At 26.7% G+C, this 9,721-nt stretch overlaps 1 protein-coding gene across 2 annotated transcripts; it reads right to left on the reverse strand.

The window, feature by feature from the left end:
- Window positions 1–4,867: 4,867 nt before the first annotated feature.
- LOC101494779 (tubby-like F-box protein 8) lies at window positions 4,868–8,357 on the reverse strand. 2 transcript variants are annotated; one of them, XM_004496414.4, is made up of 6 exons: window positions 8,216–8,357; window positions 7,753–7,824; window positions 6,792–7,247; window positions 6,594–6,681; window positions 6,173–6,305; window positions 4,868–5,973 (listed from the first exon to the last, which is right to left on the reverse strand). In XM_004496414.4, exons 3-6 carry the CDS (start codon window positions 7,137–7,139, stop codon window positions 5,244–5,246), a joined length of 1,299 nt encoding a protein of 432 aa, XP_004496471.1. In that variant the 5' UTR covers window positions 7,140–7,247; window positions 7,753–7,824; window positions 8,216–8,357; the 3' UTR covers window positions 4,868–5,243. The 2 variants fall into 2 exon arrangements, with proteins under 2 accessions (XP_004496471.1, XP_027189564.1); XM_027333763.2 differs by lacking the exon at window positions 8,216–8,357 and adding an exon at window positions 8,055–8,132.
- Between the last annotated feature and the right edge of the window lie 1,364 nt (window positions 8,358–9,721).

Below are 9,721 nucleotides of genomic sequence, written 5' to 3' on the forward strand. Positions count from 1 at the left end.
GTTTAAAATTTTAATATATAAATAAAGTAAATAATAAAATTAATTGTAATAATAACTAATTATTTTATATAAAAACAAAATTTCATTTAAATATCATTGCATTAATAAAAAAAAATTATATAATAAAAAATGGTGTAAATCGAAAAAGAGAGAGTGCTTTTAGAAGCTTTTCTTTTTAATAACTACTCTTATTTATCACTCCTCAATTCGGGTATTAAATTATAAAGATGTTTAATACTAAAAACTAATTGATGTATTTAGTTTTACGTTAGGTCAAATATATTAATCGTAGTTGATATTTTTTTTGTTTATATTGTAAATGAAAGTAACAATTTATTAGAATTAAATAATTTTTTAATTTTCATAAAATATCACAATTTTGTCTGCAGTACAATATAAAATTTTTATTTTTGAATCCCTACTAAACTATAATGCAAAAAATTTAGTTGTTGTTGGAATGTTAGTATATAATTTTGAATATTTTTTAAGTATATTTACAATATTATCAAAAAACTATATCAAAAATAATATTAAAATTCAATTTTTAAATTTATATTTTGTTATATTTATTTTAAGTTTATGACGTTTAACAAAAATTCTATTTAATTAATTTGAAATTAAAATATTTCAATTTTTATGAGAATTTTTTTAATAATATTTTAAATATATTTATAAAAACTATTTCAAAAGTATAAATATTAAAGGATAATTAAATATTTTTTATCAATAATTAAAACTATTTTTAAAATAACTGGAAATTAAAAATTGTAATTTATTTTTTCATAATTGAACATAAAATTTAAAAATTCATTTAACCTAATTTAATAGATTGGCAAAATGTCATCAACGTTAGACAAGTGGCGCTGAACTCTCCAACCCTTTAGCTTGTTCAACGATATAGTTATGACTCACATTAAATGTTTGTCAAATTTTGAACCACATTTTCCATGAGGGAGTAGGCATCAAATAAATGGACAATTTATTGTGTAACAACTTTCAGTAGAGTTCTCCTGAAAAAAATAAAATCAATGACAGTAGAGGGAAAAAATAGGTCGAGATAGTAAAATTTATGAGATTTCAAATTTAAATTTAAGTTATTATATACAACATAATAATATATTTATAGTTCAGTTAAAATTTAAGAATATTTTACTCTTTAAATTTATTATTCGTCTAATATTTAAATATGTTTGGTCTGAAAGATAAAAGATACATAGTCATATAACATAAAATTTTGAGATATGAGGGGGAAAAAATTAAAAAGATATATAACATTAAATAGATAATTAATTTTTGTATTCTTTTAACTTTTCGAGGTTAGGTACCGTTAGCATCATTTGTATTAAATTTCTATCTTCTTTTTCTTGACTGAATTTAGAATCAGAAAAATTAGCATTTTCAACATCATCTATAGGTGATTGTACTTCTATCACTTTTTACTCAATTGAACTTGATTCTCAATCATTTTCGGTAACAAATTTATCGAGAGCACTATATTGAGATTGAATTAATTTTTTTATTGGTTAAAGAACCTATACAAGAAAATTTAATCATTTTCTATTCTGCTGAATATTTTTCAAAACTTTATTCATACTTTCGGTTGAACAGTTTCTATTACTACAAAGTATAAGAACAACTCAAAATAATAAATAAAATAAAAAATGATAGGAACTTAAATTAAAAAAATGGGATGTTGATAGTATATCTCACATATTGTTGATATCAATTTCTTTTCTTTTATACACTCTTTTATATAAGAACCTATTGGAAAAGTTTATTTATCTCTTTTTATAAAATTCTACGTAAATTTTTAATTACATGAATTATTTTTTATTAACATATTCCTAATTAATTTTTATAGTTTTTTTAATAAATACTATTATGAAATTATTAACAATAAATATATCATGAAATCATTAAGTAACTCAAAACATAAGTTTACAAATATATAAAAAACAATGATGCAAAAAGTGTTAAGATTTTATAATATGCAAATATAGATTAAAAAAACACAACAGTTGCTTTTTGAAAATGTAGTTATTACAAATACAAACACAATTAAACTGAAGAACTCAACAATTATATTACGAAGTTTTATCTACTTTTATTAAATACTTAAATGTTTTATTTGACGACATAAATAATTAGGCAAAGTGCTCGTAATATACTCTTTTAATAATTAAGATGTAATTTTTGATGCAATTTTTTCTAATTTTATTTGGGCCTACTGCCGAGGCTTTGATGGCCTTGCACTATACATGGTAGAATGTGATAAAATAATTGTATCATACTCTATTTCAATTTAATGTTTTATGAGATAACATAATATAAAAAGTTAATCTTGTAACTTGTAAATTATCATATTATATGTCTCTAATTAATTAATTTATTCTAAATTTATGTTGGACTAAAAATTAATAAGATATGATAAAAGTTTAATTTATTGATTTATTCCTATAAAATATAAATAATTAAAAATATAATTTGATATTAAATTATAAAACATTAATAATTGATTTTGAAAAATATGTATGATTTTATCAAAATAGTAATTTTTTAATTGACATAGAATATTTAAAAATACAAAAATATGAATATGAATTTAAATTTTTGTAACATTAAATATAATTGTTTTGTAAGGACAGTTTTGTCACTTAGATATAAAATATCATTGTCTTTATTTAACTAATCTAACATATAAAATGAAATTGCTTAATTTGTTGTGATTTATTTAAATTGAAATTATTTATTTAGTAATGTAAATAATTTTTTAAAATTATTTAACATTACAAAATTAATTTTTTTTAAACATGCAATTGTTTCACAAAAATAATTTTTTTATTTAAATATTATATCATGTTATTATACTCATCAAGTATATCCCAATACGAATAAAGGAATCGATTCACTATAAAGTGTTTTTGTTTTATATGATTGGACTTGTTTTGTTGGGTTTAAGATCAAGCCTTTCAATCCTATATAAACATCGGCAATGTTAGGGAAAATTATGAAACTTTCGAGAAATAGTAAATATTATAAATTTTAAAAAAACACTTCTATGTAGAGACATATGAACTAGAATCACCATTAATACATTTAGATTTTTCTAACTTAATGGACTAGAGTATATTTTCTAGATTATACATGAAATCAATTACGTGTATTAAATGTTTAGAGCTTTCTATTTAATAAATCCTTAAAGACATATAGATTATTTAGACTATAATATCATTTATGTTAAATATTTTAAAATTATATAAAATTTTGATATCATATTTCAAATTAAAATTGTAAAATATTAAAGACTCGTTTTATATGAGAATATAACATAAAAAACACAATAAGATATAAAATTGAACAAGGATAGAATATGAAAGTGAAATTTAACACAAAAACTAAATTCCTATACCTTGCTGATATAGTGAATTTCACAAAAAATTGACAAGAAACATCAATAAAGTACCAGTAGTTTATATAGTCACAATAATGAGTTTGATATATATGCCCCTTAAAACTTCTAACTTGGTATGATGAAAAAACCATCCCATCGACTACGTAAAACGTGAACTTGATGGCCATAAAGTTACTATTCATAATATTACTTTCACAAATAAAAAAGAAAAACTTTCTAATGATTACAAAATCAATTAATGATGAAAACTTTAGGATTAAAATAGTATAAAAGTAACTATTTTGAGTAGGAAAATGTTGTATGACAACGAAGTGAAAGTAACGGAAAAATACAAAGGTCTGAAATCAACTTTTTTTCGTATTTTCTATTAAACAGAACGACTTTTTAACTAACTTTTAATAAATTGAAATTCATTATTTTTATGTCTCCCCAAAAATTTATTTCCTACTAAATAGCATCACCACTATTTTGAGTATGTATAGTTTAAATTCTGTTTTTTTCATTAAAAAAGAACCATTTACAAAGCTTTCAAATAAACCAGTCCAGAATGTAGTTAATGGAAAATAAAAAAATATTTATGTTACTTCACTCTGGTCAAGGGATTAAAGGTACATGCAAGTAATTAGACTTAAATATTTAATAAACTTTAATTAATAACGAATTATTTAGAAGAACATGAATAAACATTACACAATTTTTGACTTTTCAATTATATGATATTATGCTTTTATATAAATTCGTCAATTTAACAAACCTACTAATTATTGACTTCAGTCTACATGTTAGAAGGATCAAAAAATTTCATAATTAAAAAGGCCCCAACACTAAAAAAACTTCTAAAATTTTGTAGGTTTAATGGACTTATAGATCCACTTTTTCAAAGAAAAAAATTGACATTTTTTTTTGAGAAATAATTTTTTTTCTTAAAATTCACCTATGAAAAGGTTTCTATTTTTTTGTGATAAAGATGGTTTACAATTTTTTTTCGTAATTTTTTAAATTTTAGAAAAAATAATAATTTTTTTCTAGATTTTTTTAAAAAAAGTTTATGAAAAAATAATAATTTAAAATTCTTAAAAAAAAATTATTTAATTTTTAAAAAAAAAATTTCAAATTTTTTTCAAGAATAAAAATCTTAAAATTAACAAAATATTAAAAATCTATAACTCCTGAACCCCTCTATTAAACCCCATAAAATAAAAATATTATTTTAATAAAAATCTAATATTATGGATTTAATAAAAAAAAATTCCCCTCTATTAAACTCCATAAAATAAAAATATTATTTTAATAAAAATCTAATATTATGAACTTAATAAATAAAAAAATTAAAAGGACTTTAGAGTTTTGGAGCTTTTAAACAGCCCTACTCCTACACCATAGTTTTTCGGAATTAGGCATTATTATGAATTAATAGCCAAAAAGCAATTAATATTCTTAAACAGACCAAACAAATATTGAATGCTACTATATTTTTTATTACATCTTTAAACATACAAAGTAAGGAATGAAGTCTACATCAACAAGGCTTAAGAAAGATAGTTTAAACTCTAAAGCATACTAATATGTTATGAATCAAAAGAAAAGGGCAATAACAAAAGAGAAAAAAAAGAACACTGGGCACAGATTGTTTGGTACTTTACATTAACTATGAGGCATACAATGACTTAATGCAGCTTCACTATGCTATGAATTCCTAAAATGGAGATTACATCCTACTTGTCTTAGTGCATGTTTGGATTCATGGTAGTTGGTAGAATGACGGGCCGCCGCAATTTTATCAAATTTATCATGATTCCAAACATGCACTTATCACATATATCTCTTGTCATTATTCACATGCAAGCTTTGTGTCAAAGCTAGTCAAGCATATGGCGAAAGCCTGAAATGCCGAGATAGGGTATCGATAGTCCATTGTGAACATATCCTTGCCAACCTTCCCAAACTGAAGAATAATCTTGTCATGGTCAGACTGTGTCGGCTGAGAGCGTGCAGGTGCAGGTCCTGTTGTCGTAGGAGCCGCACTAGCTGCAGGCTGTGTTGCAGCAATCAGCTGAAAATTCTTAACCGACGCGACTGTCACCCTTCCCCTAAAGTTAAGGCACCAACACTGCAGCTGTTCGTGCCATCTTGGAGACTTGTTCTTAAGAACGAGAGGCATCTCCTTCCCCTCGTCATCTTCATTGCCAGCTCCCATTATGTCAGAGAACCTACAGCTGCTAAACTCAGTTGAAGTGTCGATTGATTTTGCAAAGGATAAACTCCGAAAAGAATCCTCGAGTGAACGGGGAACAAGCTCTGGCTCGCCTGGGACGATGCCACCGGGCTCAAGGGACGATGCGGGGATTGAGTACATAGCACAATTCATCCTTCGTGGGCCTCTAGTACCTAGGACATTCAACTCATAAGTGACTTGGGCGATATTGTAGCTGCCACTAGGTACCTTCGGAGAAACTTTTTTCGAGTAGAATCTACGGCTGCGTCCAGGTGGAGCCAGCTGAGCATTATTATACGGAGGCTGTGTATCGTAAATTATAAACTTGGTTCCGAGAAAATTAGACCTGAAAAGGCGAAAGTTAATACAATTGAAGTACATATTGATAGGAAAGAACAAAAACGATATCTCGCAAACTAAATTATGCATAACCTTCAATTGTTTACAAGACAATCAAAACAGAAAGTTGTGATATACCGTGACTGATGGCGTCAACACGAATGTTAAACAGATGGAAAACAACAAAGTACTCAAAAAAGCCGTACCTAAGCTTTCCGATGTAAGTGCTACTAGATCTTGATATGTTATCTGCATCCATTGATATAATATACTCCGTGCAAGTCGTTCTTCTAGTACGTTTCGCAGAGAGAAGAAACTTTCCATTTTCAACAAGCAAGGCTGCACAAACACGGTAAACAGTTCATAGACTGACAACCAGGATCTTAAAATTGTTAAATGCATATTTATTAAACTACAAAGTTGAGGTTATGGTTTCGTAGTTTCATATGCCAAAGACCATATGAATTATTAGACTTATAAGGTTTCCTAAAACAAATAAAGGCTATATGCATTTCAGCAGAATAAAAAATCAAAGTTAAAAAATCATATTGTAGAAAAGTTCAAATAAATCACATGACAAGATGATCAAATAAACAACATATTAGATATCGACAAAGTAAAGCTTACCAGGACTAAGGCAAAGGAAGAGATGATATGTCAGCTTAGATTTGTCTCTCTTGATGAAACACTGAATCGGTCCATCCCTATAACCGGGCTGTAAAACAAAATCAAACCGAACACAAATACATAAACTTAGACCAAGTTCCAAATTTATATAATAATTGGAACATCTTTCAAACAAAGGATAGAAGATTAATATCTCACCTGCTTCAAAGAAACAGGGAAAGTAATCTTCCCACAGTATTCAAGACTGTTAATAATTTCTTTGCACATTTCTCTCCAAGACTTGCACACAGCAGCACAAGCAACCACGTGCTTCCGACCAGGCCAAGTACTCTCATTTGCTTCCAGTCTCTTAATGACATCGCGAAGAAGCTCTGGTGGAAGGCTAGCCCACCGGCTATTCTGTATAACTGGTGGCTGATCATGCAATTCGTGGACCGAACTACGCGATTTTCCCCTTTGATTTCCAGGAAGCCTTACCTCGAAACTCCGCCTCGATAAACTTCCAAATCCATCTCTCACATCACGAACTATACTACGGAAGGACATTGATTCCCAATACACAGATAGTCCCGGAACTTAATATATCACCAAAGCAACTTATAGATTAAATTTTCCACTCTAGTTACAAGTCACAAATCTTATATGAGTGAACAGCTGCAAATAAACCATACTTTAATTTAAATTTAAATTCCATCTTCAATACTTAATGATCAAGAAATAAAAGAGAAGGAACACATATAGGGAAAAGCACAAAGTGTTAAAAAACAAAACAAATAGATTCTTATCAAACGAAGCCCCACATGGACTTAAAGGTTAAAGAAGACTAAAATTCCATACTTTTGTCAGAAACAATTTTCTGCTGGTTTCAAATCTTAAATTGAACCTCATCGATAGTCAATCAAATTTCTCAAAGGACCAATCAAATCAAGATTAAGCAACTTATCCAGGGCTCAATATTATATTAACTTTATGTGAGAATAATAACTTATTATAGAATAGAATCTACCAGCCCTATTTTTAGTTTACCTTTTTTCTCTTTGCTTTAAATTTGTTCAAGAAGTTAAGAGACAAAGAATCGAATGAAATACCTCACACACCCAAAGAAGCATACACATAACACACGAGCACATAATAATAAAACGAAGAGAAAATAACAAACCTTAAACACCAAACTTCAGTGATAAATAAAGGTCTTCACTCTAAAACTCTGAGATCAAAGAACATGTGAGATCTGTCAAGAGCACAAAAGTAGATCAGAGTTTTCCACTACAAACCAAATATAAGAAAGAACCTAGAAGATTCCTACAACAATAAAACATTGATTTTTTTGTTGATGCAAAATACCAAAAATCACACAATAAAAAACTGCAAAAACTTGAGATAACCCAGATTATAAAAATGGAAACTTTTGAAAGATGCAAAGAAACCCAGAAGAAAAATATTAAAGATCATTAATCATACCCCACAAAAAAAAATGGGTCTGGAAAGTTTATTTTTCATACATCAACCATATAATCAAAGTGAAAAAATAAAACAAATGAACAAGTGATGCATTCGAAAACTGAGTATATCAGAAAGTAGCATGATAGATTCGATTAGATGAAGAAGAGGTTGGTGCTGACCATGATGTTTCAAAGTCTTATCAAAGAACACGCTCTAGATCCTCGGTGTTTATAACACGACACAGTTTCTCTCTCTAACAACTTTTTTTCCTCTCTCTTTTGATAAACAAAGAAGCTGACCCTGGAGGAGACAGTGTTAGTTAAATCCAACCGAAGAAACAAGGTAATAAAGCTGATTAATTAACTACCCAAATATCAAAATAAATTATTAACAACAAGTGTATATTAAAAATTAAAAGTAAATATTTTCTATTAAAAAACATAATGTTTAAATTTTTAAATTAAAACACAAGTTTTAAAATATAATTTTTATGTTTGAATCATTATCGATGTGTTTTTCCTGTGCATGTAAATTTTTTCTTTATTAGTAAGTGTTAAGACGAAATATTTATTAATATATCTTTTCTTTTAATATCCCCATCTATTATTATAAACATTTATATATTTTTATTTTTATTAAGAAAAATTGATAAATTATTTTATATATTAATAATGTTAAAATAATTTTTATATTTAAATATATTAAACTTAATTTTTTATTCAAAAATAAATTAATAATTTTAATAAAAGATATATTTAGAAAAATAATAATTAATATATAAATTGAAAATGTACTTGTATTTAGGAATAAATATAAATTTGTGTTTATTAATTAGAGTATTTATAATGTGTATCCTTGAAGGCTTATTGTTAAATCTTAATCGAATAAAATAATCTAGCACCACTAGTCCAGTGGCCCACTTGAACTGAAATAAACTAAACAACTTTCTCCCATCCAGTTATGGGTGGGCAGGCATAAATACGAATCTGACCTTATATGATGCAATTACGAATTTAACCTTGACGGTTGACTTGTTACAAGAGTTGCGACACCTACCAATGATGTGTGGTGTTTCTATATATAAAATTTGATAATCTAAACTGAATAGTATCAATTATACTTAAATTTATATAATTATACAATCATTTATTGATTTATTAATTTTTGCCGTAAAAGTCAAATTTGGGTATGTAAACTGTTCACAATTCACGTCTTTCCTGCGAGTGGTTAGATAGCGTGCGGAGCGGTGCACAGAAGTTGAGGATAACGACGCAAGCATTTCTGTTTGGTGCAGCTAGTAGAATTACAAAAAGCATAATGATTTTTTTTATAAATTAGAAAGAGAAAAAAGTATAATGATAACAATTAGACCCGAATATGAAGAAATTATGATGTAAACCCACACATTAAACTGATTAGAGTGGTCCGACGTCTGCAAACGATGACAAAATATTATGTTAGTATGAGCCTCTCATGCTTTAATTAACGACTATAGTGGGTTAATCTAGGATGATAATTTTATGTATAACATGTAGGTTTTAAGTTTTAAGTAAGAATACTACAAAAAATATTTAAAAAAATTACAAAAGTCAAAATCAACATTTAAGAGTAATAAGAGTATAATAAAAACATGATAATATATATACATGAGAAAGATTCAAATTACATTTAAAAAATAACACTCA

This window comes from Cicer arietinum, chromosome 4 (genome assembly GCF_000331145.2).
Source record: "Cicer arietinum cultivar CDC Frontier isolate Library 1 chromosome 4, Cicar.CDCFrontier_v2.0, whole genome shotgun sequence".
Lineage (NCBI taxonomy): Eukaryota > Viridiplantae > Streptophyta > Magnoliopsida > Fabales > Fabaceae > Cicer > Cicer arietinum.

What these genes read in the sequence shown, in the direction of transcription:
- LOC101494779 (XM_004496414.4), bottom strand. Translation starts at nt 7,139, where the DNA reads ATGTCCTTCCGTAGTATAGTTCGTGATGTGAGAGATGGATTTGGAAGT. An exon ending in CTTCCTTTGCCTTAGTCCTG is followed by an intron (nt 6,306 to 6,593) that starts GTAAGCTTTACT and finishes GTGTTTGTGCAG; the next exon opens with CCTTGCTTGTTGAAAATGGA. An exon ending in ACTTACATCGGAAAGCTTAG is followed by an intron (nt 5,974 to 6,172) that starts GTACGGCTTTTT and finishes TCGCCTTTTCAG; the next exon opens with GTCTAATTTTCTCGGAACCA.